General features: G+C 42.8%; 1 protein-coding gene across 1 annotated transcript; it reads left to right on the top strand.

Moving 5' to 3' along the window:
• Positions 1 to 1651: 1651 nt before the first annotated feature.
• Positions 1652 to 19042, top strand: LOC129810863 (transmembrane protein 161A-like). Its single transcript, XM_055861821.1, has 12 exons — positions 1652 to 1936; positions 2560 to 2663; positions 2910 to 2996; positions 3127 to 3218; positions 14532 to 14688; positions 15015 to 15166; positions 15281 to 15344; positions 15478 to 15621; positions 15731 to 15844; positions 15964 to 16138; positions 16255 to 16351; positions 16978 to 19042. Exons 1-12 carry the CDS (start codon positions 1934 to 1936, stop codon positions 17274 to 17276), a joined length of 1488 nt encoding a protein of 495 aa, XP_055717796.1. The 5' UTR covers positions 1652 to 1933; the 3' UTR covers positions 17277 to 19042.
• The last annotated feature ends 693 nt before the right edge of the window (positions 19043 to 19735 follow it).

Raw genomic sequence — 19735 nt, 5'->3', positions numbered from 1 at the left:
ATAAGCATAGTGTGATTGGCTTGAACAGCTGTTCATGTATGCTACATGTACTTAGCTTTATGATATAGTATCTCTAAAACAACTATTTTTATCAGTGGTGTAAAGTACTTAAATAAAAATACTTTAAAGTACTACTTAAGTAGTCTTTTAGGGTATCTGTACTTTACTATTCATATTTTTGGACAACTTTTAGTTTTACTCCATGACCTGAAGCATGACATTTCCACCTTTAGAATTTGTGGCATAGAGAAAGTTAAGATATCAGACAGGGGAGGAGATATTAATAATACTCTGAGTAAAAGAGAATGTTTTTGGATTTTCACCCTCCAGACATTATTTCCTAAAGGACTTAATGATGAAATGCCTATGTATGTTATGTTGTGAATTTGAACATGAAATATGTGTCTCTTGTAGATTATTCTGACGTTTTTCGTACGATGTACCCAATGACTAATTAACACTTGCTATGTCCTCATTGAGATTTTACAGACGTCTTCAATACGCCTTATTTATACACTTTTGTAATATTTATGAAATGCATATTGTTATATTTGGTAGCACATATTTGTTTTCCCTTTGCCTCCAACCCCCTTCGATGTGTAGAACGGATGTGGGTGGGGCCAGGTCTACATGCACATTTAAAAAAATCACAAAAGCTCTGACAAAGGCCGTGTGGCCGTTACGTAAGCTTATTAAATATCGGTGATACTATCAAGAGCAGTGTGCGGTTTCCTTTTTCCTTCATCTTGTTCAATTGTTGCCATGCACCTGCAAATAAGATTGCTCAGATGTGCGAGTGCCTTTTGAATTTAGTTTTACTCCACTACATTTCTAAAGGAAATTATGTACTTTTTACTCAAAACATTTTCCCTGACACCCAAAAGTGCACATTACATTTTGAATGCTTAGCAGGACAGGAAAATGGTCCAATTCAAGCACTTATCAAGAGAACACCCCTGGTCACCCGTACTTGCCTCTGATCTGACGGACTCACTAAACACACATGCTCCGTTTGTAAATCATGTCTGAGTGTTAGTGTAGCTATATGTAAATAAAAAATATCAAAAAGGTGCCGTCTGGTTTCCTTAGTATAACACATTTGAAATAATTTATACTTTGATACTTAAGTATATTTTAGCAACTTTTGATATTGAAGTATATTTAAAACCAAATACTTTGGACTTTTATTCAAGTAGTAATTTACTGGGTAACTTTTACTTGAGTCATTTTCTATTAAGGCATCTTTACTTTTACTCAAGTATGACTATTGGGTACTTTTCCCACCACTGCTTTCAATTGCTAAGCAGGTGAAACAATTGATTTTCTCCATGAGAAAATGCATTATTATTGTTATTGGGTGCGTTCGACTTTGTAGCCGACTTGAAATGAGAATCGAGACTGACTGATCTACAAATCACCTTGCATTCTAAATAACTACTCAATATTATTACTAGATCAGTCAGTCACAACTTACCAAAGATACATCACGGTTTTGATGCTCTCGAAAACAGCCATTGTGACCGATTAATATTTTTACTGGAAATCTTCCAACATTTTTTGAATATTTTTTAAAGGGGTATCCAATTAAATCGTCAACAGGCTTCTCGATCCAATGAAAACGCGTGTCTTTCTGAGGTTCGTTGAACCCAAATCTGGGGGTGCGTTCAGTTAGCATGACCGCTTGCTACGTTGCGGAACAGTGTGTATTGAACGCACGTTTTCCCAAAACGTTATTTTACGTTCTTGAACAGATATTGAGATACGTGCGCGCTCCTGGTGTACAGCCCCCTTTCGGTTCAATTGAAACGTTCTATTACGTTTTTATGTACTGAATGCAGCCCGAGTTTCACATGTCATCAGCTGTCAAGACACTGAAGCTACCTACACGCGTGTGTAGCTAACACTACGAACAAAACTTCGGATAATTGAAGAGATGGTGAGTAGCTAAATATTTTGCTGTAGCCACTTGCACCCAGCATGTAAAGCTTCGCTAGCCAATGCTTGTAGCTAGCTTTTAGCCACTGTTACACGTATTTGACTACAAAATAGTTAGCCTAGCTAGCTAGCTTAGCATGATCAACTACCTGTAAAGCAACGTAGTTAGCTAGCTATAGGTTCCCTGCAAGTTGATATCTGGCTGGGTGTCAGTTTGAAGTTAGCTAGCAGCATAAATTGCTCTTTCCATTAATTTTACTAGTTATGTACACGTTGCACAATAAGTTAGGTAGCTTGCTTGGGCTGCTATCATGGATGGTTAACTTAAACCTTCACAGCCACTATTCCTCATGTCGTGGCTATCTTGGGCAATTTATTTCATTGGCTGTAGAGGATTTGGTTTCTTCGTTGAAAATTTGAATGACTGACACGGTAGGGAGTGCGCCCCCCACCCTCTGGCAGATGTAACGTTAGTAGCGACTCCTTTGAAATGCATAGCAGCTGATGTCAGATGAAAAATGAATCTGGAAACTCCATGTTGGCTGTCTATAAAAGTTGGGTTAACACATTTTTGTACTTTAGGTTGATTAACCAAGTGTGTGTGTGTTCTCTCTCACTGACCAGGCGCTGATTGGAGTGCAGCTGGTGGTCAGCTTGCTGGCTGCTAGCATCATGCAGAGAATGGCTCCACACTGTTCATTTGCCCGCTGGCTCTTGTGCAATGGCAGGTAAAGTCATGTACACAAATGTCATATACAAAAGTGGCTTTGGAGATGGGGTGTAGCTATGTCTTGGTAATGTTGACTTCATGGTAAGGGTCTGACATTCCTGGTATGATCATAAGGCCATGATAAACTCTTAGCCCTTATCAGGGGACATTTATTTGAAAGAACAACTGTGACCCTACTACTAGCTAATAACTTACTTGGTGTGTGTATGTCTATTTTTTAACAAATCTAACTTTATCCTTTCAGTCTTTTCCGGTTCAAACACCCCTCTGAGGGAGAGCTGTGTGCCCTAGCTGGAAAACAGATGCCCAGCAAGCCCAGCAAGAGAGACAGGTGTGAGCTGGGGACAGGTGGGAGGGGGCATGATGATACAGTACAACTGGTGTCTGCTGCCTTTGTATCACTGTTATGGTGGTAGACTGGCTGTTAAAGGAAACGTTTGCTGACTACTTCTGTTTTGTAGGAGACAGAATGGGGACAGCAAGCCTCTCACAGTTCCCAAGGACATCGACCTTCACTTAGAAAAAGCTCCAGTCGGTGTCCTTGATGCCCTTGGTAAATAAACAAAAGCACCACTTGTAAAATAGACCATGCCTGTGCATGGGACTTTACCCACAATCCTTTTAGGGTGGATATCTCTCCATCTTAGCTGTCAATCATAGCCCAACATTTTCGGACAATCAAAGATAAAATAAATTGTATTTGTCACATGCGCCGAATATATATTGTGTAGACCTTACTGTGAAATGCTTACTTACAAGCCCTTAACCAACAATTCAAGAAAAGAGTTAAGAAAATATTTACTAAATACACTTAAGTAATAAAAGTAAAAAGTAACACAATAAAATAACAATAATGAGGCTATATACAGAGTCTGTACAGAGTCAATGTGCAAGGGTACAGGTTAGTCGAGGTAGGTAGGGGTAAAGTGACTATGCATAGATAATAAACAGCGAGTAGCAGCAGTGTAAAAACAAAGGGGAGGGGGGGTGTCAATGTAAATTGTCCGGGTGGCCATTTGATTAATTGTTCAGCAGTCTTATGACTTGGGGGTAGAAGCTGTTAAGGAGTCTTTTGGACCTAGACTTGGCGCTCCGGTACCGCTTGCTGTGTGGTAGCAGAGAGAACAGTCTATGACTTGGGTGACAGGAGTCTTTGACAATTTTTTGGACCTTCCTCTGACGCCACCTAGTATATAGGTCCAGGATGACAGGAAGCCTGGCCCCAGTGATGTACTGGGCCGTACGCACTACCGTCGGCAGTGCCTTACGGTCGGATGCCAAGCAGTTGCCATACCAGGCGGTGATGCAACCGGTCGTGCCCTCTTTACGACTGTCATGGTGTGTTCGGACCATTATAACTTGGTGTCCACATCACCAACAAACTATCTGAAACTCTCGACCCGCTCCACTACAGCCCCGTCGATGTGAAAGGGGGTGTGTTAGACCCTCCTTTTCCTGTAGTCTACGATAAGATCTTTTTGTCTTGCTCACGTTGAGGGAGAGGTTGTTGTCCTGGCACCACCCTGCCAGGTCTCTGACCTCCTCCCTATAGGCTGTCTCATTGTTGTCTGTGATCAGACCTTCCAGTCGTGGGTGAACAGGGAGTACAGGAGGGGACTAAGCACGCACCCCTGAGGGGCCCCCGTGTTGACGATCAGCGTGTCAGATGTGTTGTAGCCTACCCTTACCACCTGTGGAGGCCGTCAGAAAGTCCAGGATCCAGTTGTGACCAAGCTTTAACATCCTGACTGATGTCTTGAGATGTTGCTTCAATATATCCACATAATTGTCTTTCCTCATGAAGCCATCTATTTTGTGAAGTGCACCAGTCCCTACTGCAGCAAAGCACCCCCACAACATGATGCTGCCACCCCTGTGCTTCACGGTTGGGATGGTGTTCTTCAGCTTGCAAGCCTCCCCCTTTTTCCTCCAAACATAACGATGGTCATTATGGCCAAACAGTTCTATTTTTGTTTCATCAGACCAGAGGACATTTCTCCAAAAAGTACTGTCTTTGTCCCCATGTGCAGTTGCAAACTGTAGTCTGGCTTTTTTATGGCGGTTTTGGAGCAGTGGCTTCTTCCTTGCTGAGCGGCCTTTCAGGTTCTGTCGATATAGGACTCGTTTTACTGTGGATATAGATACTTTTGTACCTGTTTCCTCCAGCATCTTCACAAGGTCCTTTGCTGTTGTTCTGGGATTGATTAGCATTTTTCGCACTAAAGTACGTTCATCTCTAGGAGACAGAACACGTCTCCTTCCTGAGTGGTATGACGGCTGCGTGGTCCCATGGTGTTTATACTTGCGTACTATTGTTTGTACAGATGATCGTGGTACCTTCAGGCGTTTGGAATTGCTCCCAAGGATGAACCAGACTTGTGGAGGTCTACAATTTTTTTCTGAAGGCTTGGCTGATTTCTTTTGATTTTCCCATGATGTCAAGGAAAGAGGTATTGAGTATGAAGGTAGCCCTTGAAATACATCCACATTTACACCTCCAATTGACTTAGGCTAATTGACATCATTTATCAGAAGCTTCTAAAGCCATGATATTCTTTTCTGGAATTTTCCAAGCTGTTTAAAGGCACAGTCAACTTAGTGTTGTATGTTAACTTCTGACCCACTGGAATTGTGTTTCAGTGACTTATAAGTGAAATAATCTGTCTGTAAACAATTGTTGGAAAAATTACTTGTGTCATGCACAAAGTACATGTCCTAACCGACTTGCCAAAACTATAGTTTGTTGACAAGAAATTTGTGGAGTGGTTGAAAAACGAGTTTTAATGACTCCAACCTAAGTGTATGTACACTTCCGACTTCAACTGTACATATGAGATGAGTAATGTAGGATATGTAAACATTATATTAAGTAGCATTGTTTAAAGTGACTAGTGATACATTTATTACATCCAATTTTTAATTATTAAAGTGGCTAGAGATTGGAGTCAGTATGTTGGCAGCAGCCACTCAATGTTATTGATGACTGTTTAACAGTCTGATGGCTGTGAGATAGAAGCTGTTTTTCAGTGTCTCGGTCCCAGCTTTGATGCACCTGTACTGACCTCGCCTTCTGGATGATAGCGGGGTGAATAGGCAGTGGCTATGGTGGTTGTTGTTCTTGATGATCTTTTTGGCCTTCCTGTGACATCGGGTGGTGTAGGTGTCCTGGAGGGCAGGTAGTTTGTCCCCGGTGGTGCGTTGTGCAGACCTCACTACCCTCTGGAGAGCCTTACGGTTGTGGGCGGAGCAGTTGCTGTACCAGACGGTGATACATCCCGACAGGATGCTCACGATTGTGCACCTGTAAAAGTTTGTTTTTTGGTGACAAGCCAAATTTCTTCAGCCTCCTGAGGTTGAAGAGGCGCTGTTGCGCCTTCTTCACCACGCTGTCTGTGTGGGTGGACCAATTCAGTTTGTCCGTGATGTGTACGCCGAGGAACTTAAAACTTTCCACGTTCTCCACTACTGTCCCGTCGACGTGGATAGGAGGGTGCGCCCTCTGCTGTTTCCTGAAGTCCACGATCATCTCCTTTGTTTTGTTGGCGTTGAGTGTGAGGTTATTTTCCTGACACCACACCCCGAGGGCCCTCACCTCCTCCCTGTGGGCCGTCTCGTCGTTTTTGGTAATTAAGCCTACCACTAGTGTCGTCTGCAAACTTGATGATTGAGTTGGAGGCGTGCATGGCCACACAGTCATGGGTGAACAGGGAGTACAGCAGAGGGCTGAGAACGCACCCTTGTGGGGCACCAGTGTTGAGGATCAGTGGGGTGGAGATGTTGTTTCCTACCCTCACCACCTGGGGGCGGCCCGTCGAAGCCCAGGACCCAGTTGCACAGGGCGGGGTTGAGACCCAGGGTCTCGAGCTTAATGACGAGTTTGGAGGGTACTATGGTGTTAAATGCTGAGCTGTAATCGATGAACAGAATTCTTACATATGTATTCCTCTTGTGCAGATGGGATAGGACAGTGTGATTGCGATTGTGTCGTCTGTGGACCTATTGGGGTGGTAAGCACATTGGAGTGGGTCTAGGGTGTCAGGTAGGGTGGAGGTGATATGATCCTTGACTGGTCTCTCAAAGCACTTCATGATGACCGAAGTGAGTGCTACGGGCGATAGTCATTTAGCTCAGTTACCTTAGCTTTCTTGGGAACAGGAACAATAATGGCCCTCTTGAAGCATGTGGGAACAGCAGACTGGGATATGGATTGATTGAATATGTCCGTAAACACACCAGCCAGCTGGTCTGTGCATGCTCTGAGGACGCGGCTAGGGAGGCCGTCTGGGTCGGCAGCCTTGCGAGGGTTAACACTTAAATGTTTTACTCACGTTGGCTGCAGTGAAGGAGGGCCCGCAGATTTTGGTAGCGGGCCGTGTCAGTGGCACTGTATTGTCCTCAAAGTGAGCAAAAAAGTTATTTAGTCTGTCTGGGAGCAAGACATCGGTGTCTGCGACGGGGCTGGTTTTCTTTTTGTAATCCGTGATTGACTGTAGACCCTGCCACATACGTCTCGTGTCTGAGCCGTTGAATTGCGACTCCACTTTGTTACTATACTGACGTTTAGCTTATTTGATTGCCTTGCGGATGAAATAGCTACACTGTTTGTATTCATTCATGTTTCTGGTTGCCTTGCCATGATTAAAAACGGTGGTTTGCGCAAATGCTGCTATCAATCCACGGTTTCTGGTTGGGAAAGGTTTTAATTGTCACCGTGGGTACAACATCACTGATGCACTTGCTAATAAACTCTCTCACCGAATCAGCGTATACTGTGCTAGCAAAGCAGTCCTGTAGCGTAGCTTCCGCATCTGACCACTTCTGTATTGAGCAAGTCACTGGTACTTCTTGCTTTAGTTTTTGCTTGTGAGCAGGAATCAGGAGTGTAGTGTTATGGTCAGATTTGCCAAATGGAGGGCGAGGGAGAGAGCTTTGTATGCATCTCTGTGTGTAGAGTTAAGGTGAACAATAGTTTTTCCCCCTGTCTGGTTGCCCATGTGACATGCAGGTAGAAATGAGGTAAAACGGACAAGTTTGCCGGCATTAAAAAAGTCCACGGCCACTAAGTGCGTCGCTTCTGAATAGCATTTTCTTGTTTGCTTATGGCCTTGTACAGCTCGTTGAGTGCGGTCGTAGTGCCTGCATTGGTTTGTGGTGGTAAATGGACAGCTACGAAATGTATAGATAAACTCTTGGTAGATAGTGTGGTCTACAGCTTATCATGAGGTACTCTACCTCAGGCGAGCAATACCTCGAGACTACCTTAATATTAGACATTGCGCACTAGCTGTTATTGACAAATAGACACACTCCCCCACCCCTCGTCTTACCAGACGTAGCTGTTCTGTCCTGCCGATGCACGGATAACCCAGCCAGCGGTATATTATGCGTGTCGTCGTTCAGCCACGACTCGGTGAAACGTAAGATATTACAGTTTAATGTCCTGTTGGTAAGATGGTCTTGAACGAAGATCATTCAGTTTATTTTCCAGTGATTGCACGTTGGCTAATTGAACTTATGGTAGAGGTGGGTTACCCACTCGCCGACAAATTCTCACAAGGCTCCCTGATCTCCGCCCCCTGTGTTTCCATCTGTTCTTCACGCGAATGACAGAGATTTGGGCCTGGTCTCAGAGAAGCAGTATATCCTTTGCTGATTAAAGAAAAAAAATCTTTGTCCCGTTCGAGGTGAGTGATTGACGTCGCAAGAAGAGTACGCTGGTGACCTAGTTTACTTTTTACTCAAGGAACATTGTGCGTGCATCCAGGAAAGTAAGTTGTGCGGTCTACTTCTGGGGATTTTATGCTGTTCAGTAATGCTTAGCTGTTTAGTTTATAGGTCTGTATTGTAGCTCACTGTTATCCTGCACCTAATTCCCTTGAATATTTCAGATGGCCTACTGCTGGTGCATATTGTGTACAGTGGCAAGAAAAAGTATGAACCCTTTGGAATCACCTGGAGTTTTGCATAAATTTGTCATAAAATTTGATCTGATCTTCATCTTAGTCACAACAATAGACTAACACAGTGTGCATAAACTAATAACAAACAAATTATTGTATTTTTCTTGTCTATATTGAATACATACTTTTTCCAACCTACACTGAATATTTAAATTATGTGAACCCCTAGGCTAATGACTTCTCCAAAAGCTAATTGGAGTCAGGAGTCAGCTAACCTGGATTCCAATCAATGAGACAAGATTGGAGATGTTGGTTAGAGCTGCCCTGCCCTATTAAAAAACACTCACAAAATTTGAGTTTGCTATTCACAAGAAGCATTGCCTGATGTGAACCATGCCTAGAACAAAAGAGATCTCAGAAGACCTAAGATTAAGAATGGTTGACTTGCATGAAGTTAAAGGGTTACAAAAGTATCTATAAAAGCCTTGATGTTCATCAGTCCACGGTAAGACAAATTGTCTATAAATGGAAAAAGTTCTGCACTGTTGTTATTCTCCTTAGGAGGGGCCGTCCTGCAAAGATGACTGCAAGAGCACAGTGCAGAATGCTCAATGAGGTTAAGAAGCCTAGAGTTTCAGCTAAAGACCTACAGAAATCTCTGGAACATGATAACATCTCTGTTGATGAGTCTACGATACGTAAAACACTAAACAAGAATGGTGTTCATGGGAGGACACCACTGATGAAGCCACTTGCTGTCCAAAAGAAACATTGCTGCATGTCTGAAGTTTGCAAAAGAGCACCTGGATGTTCACAGAAAAATATTCTGTGGACAGATTAAACTGAAGTTGAGTTTTGAAGGAACACACAACACTGTGTGTGGAGAAGAAAAGGCACAACACACCAACATCAAAATCTCATTCCAATTGTAAAGTATGGTGGAGGGAGCATCATTGTTTGGGGCTGCTTTGCTGCCTCAGGGCCTGGACAGCTTGCTATCATCGGCGGAAAAATGAATTCCCAAGTTTATTAAGACATTTTGCAGGAGAATGTACGGCTATCTGTCTACCAATTGAAGCTCAACAGAAGTTGGGTGATGCAACAAGACAACGACCCAAAACACAGTAGTAAATCAACAACAGAAGGGCGTCAACAGAAGAAAATACGCCTTCTGGAGTGGCCCATTTGGAGTCCTGACCTCAACCCGATTTAAAATGCTGTGGCATGACCTCGAGCGGTTCACACCAGACATCCTAAGAATATTGCTGAACTGAAACCGTTTGGTAAAGATGACTGGTCCAAAAGTCCTCCTGACTGTTGTGCAGGTCTGATCCGCAACTACAGAAAACGTTTGGTTGAGTTTATTGCTGCCGATGGAGGGTAAACCAATTATTAAATCCAAGGGTTCACATACTTTTCCCACCCTGTACTGTGAATGTTTACACAGTGTGTTCAATCAAGACATAAAAACGTATAATTGTTTGTGTGATAGTTTAAGCAGACTGTTTGTCTATTGTTGTGACTTAGATGAAGATCAGATCAAGTTTTATGACCAATTTATGCAGAAATTCCAAATGGTTCACATACTTTTTCTTGCCACTGTATATCATTATTACATCGATTGCATAATCATTTATGCACAATATGTTTGTTTAGAAATGATTATACTATAGCTTGTAGTGTATGCACATTCTACCACTGTGCATTCATAGTTTGCGTTAGTCCTATGCCATGGCAAGTTTCTAGAACCTGATAGAAGTTTCAGAGACGGTCCTCGAAGCTCGCACATGCAGTCTGATGTACGACTCTGGGACTAGAGACAGACCAGATAAGATCTACTATAATAATGTAGCAATACAACAGGATCTTTACATAATGGCATTACATACATACATACATACATACATACATACATAGCAAAGAGAGAACTAATATCTCGGACAGGCACGATTTATAGCCCTCTCTCTCTGGCCTGATTGTAGATCTTATCTGGTCGGTCTCTGGTCCTACAGAGTTGTACATCAGACTTCGAGGACCGTCTGAAACTTCTAGAAACTCGCCATGGCATGGCACTAGTGAGAACTATGAATGCGCAGTGGTAGAATGTGCAAACATTACAAGCTATAAAATAACAATTTCTAAACTAACATATTGTGCATAAATACTCATGCAAGCAATGCAATAATGATATACACAATTTACAGCAGCTGTAGGCCATCCTAAATATACAAGGGAATTAGGTGCAGAATTACAGCAGTACTACAAATATAAATGTAAGAAAGTAACTATAAGTGCATGCCTCCAAATGCATGCACAATGTTTCAGGAGTAAAGAGTGAACTTGGTCACCAAAACATGTGTCCTCTTCTTGTGTCAGCTAGAATGGGCAGGTGCAGTGTCCACATGCGTGTCCAAGCCCACTGATTGGCTGAAAACGAAGGGCTGTGATGGACAGCTGTGATGGAGAGCGATCCACCCTTAAGGGACTGTGAGGAAAGTCCTGTGCACAGGCATGGCCTTTTTTACAGCTGCCCTTGGATTTCTTATAGAAATCCAAACAACTTGAAAAAGGATGCTTAGACTTTAACCCGTCAGAGTCTAAGCCCTGTCTAATCCACGGGGGGGGGGGGGGGGGGGGGGTTCTACTAAGCTATATGGAATTGTTTTAAGGTCATTTCAAGGATCATTTAGCTTTTTGATTTTGAGTTTAAAACCCCTTGAACTATAAAAAAATAAATATTAAACAATTATTTGATAAATTATTTTGGGTCTTATTGTTATTAGCACATAGAAGCACATTGAATAACAGTTAGTACCCCAAAGATATCAAAAATAAGTTTGTTCTGAAGTGTCTCTATTTCAGAGAGATAAGAAAGATCAGGAAACATTATTATTATTAAGACCTCAAAACTATGAAATAACACACATGGAATCATGTAGTAACCAAAAAAGTGTTAAACAAATCAAAATATGTTTTAGATTCTTCAAAGTAGCCACCCTTTGCCTTTGACAGCTTTGCACACTCTTGGTATTCTCTCAATCAGCTTCATGAGGAATGATTTTCCAACGGTCTTGAAGGAGTTCCCATATTTTCTGAGCACTTGTTAGCTGCTTTTCCTTCACTCTTTTGACCAACTCATCCCAAACCATCTCAATTGGGTTGAGGTCGGGTGATTGTGGAGGCCAGGTCATTTGATGCAGCACTCCATCTCTCTCCTTGGTCAAATAGCCCTTACACAGCCTGGAGGTGTGTTGGGTCATTGTCCTGTTGAAAAACAAATTATAGTCCCACTAAGCGCAAACCAGATGGGATGGCGTATCGCTGCAGAATGCTGTGGTAGCCATGCTGGTTGTGTGCCTTGAATTCTAAATAAATAACAGACAATGTCACCAGCAAAGCACACCACCTCCTCCATGCTTCACGGTGGGAACCGCGCATGCGGAGATCATCTGTTCACCTACTCTGCATCTCACAAAGACACGGCGGTTGGATCCAAAAATCTCAATTTGACTCATCAGACCAAAGGACAGATTTCCACTGGTCTAATGTCCATTGCTCGTGTTTCTTGGCCCAAGCAAGTCTCTTCTTCTTATTGGTGTCCTTTTAGTAGTGGTTTCTTTGCAGCAATTCGACCATGTAGGCCTGATCCACGCAGTCTGCTCTGAACAGTTGATGGTGATGTGTCTGTTACTTGAACTCTAAAGCATTTATTTGGGCTGCAATTTCTGAGGCTGGTAATGAATGTATCCTCTGCAGCAGAGGTAACTCTGGGTCTTCCTTTCCTGTGGCGGTCCTCATGAGAGCCAGTTTCATCATAGTGCTTGAGGGTTTTTGCGACTGCACTTGAAGAAACATTCGAAGTTCTTGAAATTTTATGGATTGACTAACCTTTATGTCCTAAAGTAATGATGGACTGTATATGCCGTTTATAGCGTGGGTGAATAAACCACCGCTAGTTTGGGCTCTGGGCCAGGAGCAGGAGGGGGTTGGAGACTTTATGGTTGAAGGTTTCAGGGCAGCAGACAGTCGAACATTGGACACCCAAGCATCCGCCTCAACCACCAGGGAGTCCCCACTGCGAGTAGAGGACTACTCTGAAGGCCTTCTTGCTCGCACACGCTTTTCCATTGGATTCAGGTCAGGGCTTTGTGATGGCCACTCCAATACCTTGAATTTTTTGTCCTTAAGCCATTTTGCCACAACTTTGGAAGTATGCTTGGGGTCATTGTCCATTTGGAAGACCCATTTGCGACCAAGCTTTAACTTCCTGGCTGATGTCTTGCGATGTTGCTTCAATATATCTACGTAATTTCCCTGCCTCATGATGCCATCTATTGTGAAGTGCACCAGTCCCTCCTGCAGCAATGCACCCCCACAACATGATGCTGCCACCCCTGTGCTTCACAGTTGGGATGGTGTTCTTTGGCTTGCAAGCATCACCCATTTTCCTCCAAACATAACGATGGTCATTATGGCCAAACAGTTCTATGTTTGTTTCACCAGACCAGAGGACATTTATCCAAAAAGTAGTTATTCTGGGATTGATTTGCACTTTTCGCACCAAAGTACGTTCATCTCCTTCCTGAGCGGTATGACGGCTACGTGGTCCCATGGTGTTTATACTTGCATACTATTGTTTGTACAGATGAACGTGGTACCCTCAGGTGTTTGGAAATTGCTCCCAAGGATGAACCAGACTTGTGAAGGTCTACATTTTTTTTTCGGAGGTCTTGGCTGATTCCTTTAGATTTTCCCATGATGTCAAGCAAAGAGGCACTGAGTTTGAAAGTAGGCCTTGAAATACATCCACAGGTACACCTCCAATTTACTCAATGTCAATTAGCCTAATCACAAGCCATGACATAATTTTCTGGAATTTTCCAACATACAGTCTACTTAGTGTATGTAAACTTTTGACCCACTGGAATTGTGATACAGTGAAATAATCTGTCTGTAAACAATTGTTGCAAAAATTACTGGTGTGATGCACAAAGAAACCGACTTGCCAAAATTATAGTTTGTTAACAAGACATTTGAGGAGTGGGTGAAAAAGGAGTTTTAATGACTCCAACCTAAGTGTATGTAAACTTCCGACTTCAACTGTAGATACGCCTCCAGCCAGGGGGTCCTGAGTGACGACGATCTGGTAAATAACTGGGTCACCTCTGGACATAGTGGAAGTCCCAACGGTCCCAGGGAGGTGGCAAGTGCTCCCCCTGGAGTAGTGTCTCTCGTGGAGTAGTGTCTCTCGTGGAGTAGTGTCTCTCTTGTGGAGTAGGGAGCCTGGCGGACTCGGCACTCCCAAGGTGGGGACGATGGCTCTAACCGGGGGGCCTAGAGTGGTGACGGTCAGGAGAGTAGCGGCAGTACGGTACTCCCGCGGTGGTGAGTACTCCCTCCTGATCTCTTCCTGCACATGACGCAGGTCCTCGTTAAAATCTGGTTATCGCCGAACCCTAGTGTGGTCACTCCCTGACTGTTGAGGAGGCCTTGAGCTGGGTTGGACAACTGTAGGATGTGAGAGGTGCATAAGGCCTCGCAGCTCACTGGTACGCCATCACTGTAGCCAGCTCAGAATCCCAACGATTCGAAGAACCATGAAAAAACAGCTAGCTGGATCTCGTCTGAGCGGTCGGCTGTGAATTCCCTCACCGCTAGTACGTAATGCTGATTGTTAAGGTTCTGACTCACTACAGGCTGTCAGGCTAGGACAAGGCAGATGTGTCCATATCCAGAGTTGTGTTGTCTCTTGATCACCACCACACAGTTGTGCGCACACACACACATATCATAGGGTTATCTTTGTTACAATTAGGAATGGACTTCCTCAGACGAGCTCCAACTAGCTGTTTTTTTTCACCACTACTGCAAACTGAAATGCCATCCAAGCCTTAGCTACCTTTGTATTTTAGGCCTTATCTTTTCCTTACAATGTTTCTGCTTTGCCTCTCCTTTCCCATTCTCAGTACTGCGATTCTTCCTGGAGTACCAGTGGTTGATTGACTTTGCAGTGTACGCCATGGGCATCTACCTTTTCACTGAGGGCTACTTTTGTGTAGTTGACCCCGCCAAGGAGGTCCACATTGGGGCCATCTGGTGTGTGCTGACCGTTCTCTGCTGCCTGTATCCTTCAGTTCACCCTCGCTCTGGAAGCCCACAATTGTATTACAATTTTGAAAAAGTAATATTATGAACTATTCCTAAGAAAACAGCTCTAAGTACTATGTTACAATGTCAACTTAGACTAACTGAAGTTGTACTCACTGTACTTGCCAATGTTATTATGTAAAAACTTTCTACAAAGTGGGGCCCTGGTAAATGAATAACCCAAACATGTACTGTGCCAGAAAAATACTCGGATGCATCAATATTGTGCTGCTCCTTGATTGGAGCTGTTTTGTTTCCAAAGGACTGTCCAGTTGTCCCTGTGTTTCCCTTAACTCTCACAGGAAAACCCTCCACTCCCTGATGGGCCACTACTTCAGGTCTGACGAGGGAGGCGAGCGCTCAGTGTGCCTGGCCTTTGGCTTCCTGTCTCTGCTGGTGGCCATGCTGGTGCTGGTGGTCAGAGAGGACTACCTGGAGTTTGGCCTGGAGCCTGGTATGTGCACTACATTAACCCCTACTATGGCACGCCATATTAGGCTATGTATAACACATTTATTTTGTTAATTTTATCATTTCAGTTTGGGCTATTTCATGTTTTGTATTGTAGGTTTTAACAGTCTTTTTGACAACCTTGAGGTTTTCGCAAAACATCAAGGCTTTGCTGAGTGGTCGTAAGTATCTTTTAGTTGGACAGTTAATTAAAAAAAAAAAATCACATCTTGGGCCCATAGAATAGCTTTTAGTGATCTGTGTTGGCAAATGTGCCCCTTTTAATGTTTGCTATTATATTTGGACTCCCATCAGAGTCCCTGTGACCAAGCTGACTGTGAAGTTGGGTCTGGCTGCCATTTGTGCTTTTATTGGTGCTTTGCTGGCCTTCCCTGGCCTCCGTCTAGCCCAGACCCACCTGGACGCAGTTCAGATGAACTCAGACCGCCCATTCATCCAGTAAGAACACATAAACACTTATTTAACTGTGAAACCAAATAACCAACTGGTTCCACTGACTAGTAATGTCTTACTGTTTGGTTGTTGTGCTGTTTTCTGCTTCCCTTAGAATGTTGTTGCACATGAGCTTCCTGGCCCCAGTGGTGGTGATCGTGTTGTGGATCAAACCCATTGCTAGGGATTTCCTGGGGAACGCTCCAATGGGGAAGACCTCAATCACCCTGTAAGTGTGTGTTTGTTTCCTAGACTCCAATATTACAAATGTGGCAATTTGGCACCCTTGTGCTGATTCCTTCTCAAAGTGTTAACAGATCTCCTGTGTGTGTGTGTGTGATATCCCAGTATGTCAAGCGCGGTGTTTGACAGTGTTCGTCTGTGGACAGTGGTGGTTCTGTGCTGCCTGAGGCTGGCCCTCACCCGCTACCACATGCAAGCCTACCTCAACCTTTCCCAGAAGTGGGTGGACCAGATGAAGAAGGAGGCGGGGCGCATTGCCGCCATCGACATCCAGAGGAAGGTCCGACAACACATCTAAATGGCAACGTTTTCATGTTAAAGGAATTATTTTGAGTTGTCTGGAGAACCAGATGAGACCTTAAACCCATGAGTCTTTTGACGTTGTTGTCCTTCCAGGTGACCCGTGTGTTCTGCTACCTGACCATAGTCACCCTGCAGTACATGGTCCCTGTTCTACTCATCCTCTTCTCTACCCTGGCTCTGAAGGCCCTTGGTAAGACATGTACAGTACCTAACATGGCAACAACTAGCTTTGAGGCAAAAAAAATGTATTCATCGCTTTTTCTTATATTCTAATAAATACTTTCATTATTTATACACACTGCATATTTATTTATATACTGGATTCTTCATATCTCACTATAAAATATCTACTGCTGTGCATGTCATTCTTAGCTGTTGTGTAAATGCCACTGATGTACATTTGCATAGATTGCATTTTGATACTGCTTCAGTGCTATTTGGGTTGTTAATTGGATTCATCGTGCCGTTCTTGATTTCTTGCCTTTTTTGTTGTTGTATTTTTCTTTACATGTTAGCTGTTTGACATTTGACTGCGTTGTTAGGAGCTAGTAGCTTAAGAATTTTGGTACACTGCTATAACAGCTGCTAAACTGTACGCGAACAACAAATTCTCATTCGATTTTTAGTGAGGCCTTAGGTGGCCCTTCGTAAATGCAGAGAATCTGCATTCTATAATTTAACAATATGGAGTTATGATAATATACCAACAGTTTCATCACAATGCTTAATCCATGGAAATGTAATGTATTTCAATTGTGCCTTTCAAATGTCTTTTTGTAACACCCATTTGTTCCTACTGTCTTTTTTGTATCTCAGGTGACTTCTCGTGGAGTGGCGCAGAGCAGGCTCCGGGGGTGACCCCTGCCCTGGTAATGCCAACGGTCTCTCCCGTCCTGCCAGGGCTGGAGGAGGACGAGGAGGGGGTGGAGGACATGGAGGAGGACATCCAGGCCACGGTGGCCCGTCTAACCGAGGGCTTCTCGGCCCTGCGCTCCGTCCTCACCCCCCTCTTCTTCAGAGGCCTCTTTGCCTTCCTCACCTGGTGGGTGGCCGCCTGCCAAGTCATCAGCAGCCTGTTTGGCATTTACTTCCACCAGTACCTCATGCAGAACTGAAGAGGACTACACTACGCTTATCTCTAGCCAACACCATCCCAGTGTTCCAGGCAGGTCAAAATCCATACAACATATGGACAGGATGTGTGCTCCTGTCTGTTACTGTAACAAAGGTGTCACCGATATCAAAAGGGATGTGATGGTTTCTGACATGCTGACACCTTACTACTACTACCTTGTTGTCCTGTGGGCTCAGTCAGACCCTTAGACCTTGACCAGGACTATGATGAAATGATGTATAATGTGGACTGGATTCTGTCCTACTGCTATGTATCACATTTCTCTGTTTTAACAAATGCATTTGAAGCCAGTGTTACTTTTTTAAATTTTATTTTATCACACAGTATCAGGAAATGTTGCAAATGAGCTGTTTCTAGTAGGAAAAGGTACCACTACTTCCAGCCTAGTTTGCTAGTAGAGGCTGATTTCAGAAGTGCTTGATGCTTTATTTATTTTCGTCCTTTAGTTCTGCTGTACCGTACTGATTGTAATGAACCCGTGGAGTTCAGTCTATTCAGCAGTCATCACCACTCGACCGTCCATTCTCCTTAATCATTAATCATACAATTGGCTCATTCATCCCCCTCCTCTCCCCTGTAACTATTCCCCAGGTCGTTGCTGCAAATGAGAACGTGTTCTCAGTCAACTTACCTGGTAAAATAACGGTAAAATAAAAAAATTAAAAAGGTGGGTAACTAATTTTTTTAACAAAGCACTGAGGATATTTTACTGTGTTTAATGGAGATATTCAGTGGAGAATTCTAAGTGCCTGGAAACTCAGGGATTTTGAGTCAATGATAAGATATACATTTTCTTTTGCAAAATAGTAGACTGGTGATAACAGCTGTCTATCTGTAGCATTCAATAACACTCCAGCCTGGATTTGGCAAATCTTCCCTGTATTAGCAACCATCTTTCAGTCCCAACAAAGTTTGTCATTTGAATTTGTTTGAACAAAGTATTTCCTGTGTTTGTTTTGCTGCCAAACAATCATTTACACTTAAAGCGTCAATCAGCAGTTGAAACAATAACAAAGCGCCTTCCCCACCTTGTTTCGGTAAAAGCTGAGGGATGGGGATGGGGAGGGAGAAATGTAACCACTCTCAAATGTATAGACAGAGCTATGGATGCAAGGACTGACCATCCATGGTATCAAAATTATAGTTTTAACCGTGTTTTGAGGCTATATAGTTTTTCTATACACTTTGTTTACAAACATTGGAGTCAAACAAGCTTATTTTGGTTTTGATGGGGTAGGACAGTTGAACGGAGCTCATGAGGCGTTAATAAGTTATATTCTTCAAGAATCAATGAGTACAATTTATAAGTAAAACATTTCATGTAGCAACTGCAGATTGCCCCTTTTTCGGATGTAGGCTTAGAACAAATCTTCCCTAAAACTTAAACCTAGGCCTGAAATGTGTTGCTGATTTGTAGTGTCAATGGTTTGTTTTTAAATGTACTTATTTATACTCTATTGCCACTGATCATTTTGGAAAGGTACAGGTGTCGTGCTGTTGGACTTTTGGGTCGTTTTGTTTTTGGAAAGTGTGATTTCTGTGTTTAAAAACAAAAACAAAAAAAACATTCTGAATGATTGAATGTTCGCTAATCATTTTACGTTGTGTGGTTTGTATGAAAATGTTTTTTTCAACAAGACTTATGAATGCATGGTTTGAACTTTTAGTTGTATACAAAATGTTTTATTCTGTTGTCTGTGTGGCAAATGTTACTGGCATATGAAATTATTAAACTCTTGTTTTAAATCTTGTCTTTTTATTAGCGGTGATTAATCACACCGTAGTCATGCCAATACCACGTTTTAATTATCCCAGCAAAAAATTTTTTTTACATTTCAGCTTTTCATTTCTCCTACTGACTTATGTCTTGTATATAATATATTGTGGGAGATAAGGAAGATTAAAGGGCTTTTTCAAAGTTAATTCACCATTTGACAAAATACATCATGCATGACAATGGTATCTAGCTGCTGAATTGACCTTCACCTCTGACCTTAACCTCCAGAGTGGATAATATTTTAATCGTTGATAATTTCACTGCACTTATTCCTCCAACAATCTGATATACAGTGGGGAGAACAAGTATTTGATACACTGCTGATTTTGCAGGTTTTCCTACTTACAAAGCATGTAGAGGTCTGTCATTTTTATCATAGGTACACTTCAACTGTGAGAGACGGAATCTAAAACAAAAATCCAGAAAATCACATTGTATGATTTTTAAGTAATTAATTTGCATTTTATTGCATGACAAGTATTTGCTACATCAGAAAAGCAGAACTTAATATTTGGTACAGAAACCTTTGCAATTACAGCGATCATACGTTTCCTGTAGTTCTTGACCAGGTTTACACACACTGCCACAGGGATTTTGGCCCACTCCTCCTTCTCCAGATCCTTCAGGTTTCGGGGCTGTCGCTGGGCAATACGGACTTTCTG

The sequence above is a fragment of the Salvelinus fontinalis genome, chromosome 14 (assembly GCF_029448725.1).
Source record: "Salvelinus fontinalis isolate EN_2023a chromosome 14, ASM2944872v1, whole genome shotgun sequence".
NCBI classification, from domain to species: Eukaryota; Metazoa; Chordata; class Actinopteri; order Salmoniformes; family Salmonidae; genus Salvelinus; species Salvelinus fontinalis.
Note: the sequence above shows the minus strand (reverse complement) of the source record. Positions and strands in the feature narration are given on the sequence as shown.

Bases quoted from the DNA above. Each gene is read 5' to 3' on its own strand.
- LOC129810863 (XM_055861821.1), top strand. The intron at 3,219-14,531 runs GTAAATAAACAA...TCCCATTCTCAG, and splicing joins CGGTGTCCTTGATGCCCTTG to TACTGCGATTCTTCCTGGAG. The intron at 15,845-15,963 runs GTAAGTGTGTGT...GTGATATCCCAG, and splicing joins GGGAAGACCTCAATCACCCT to TATGTCAAGCGCGGTGTTTG.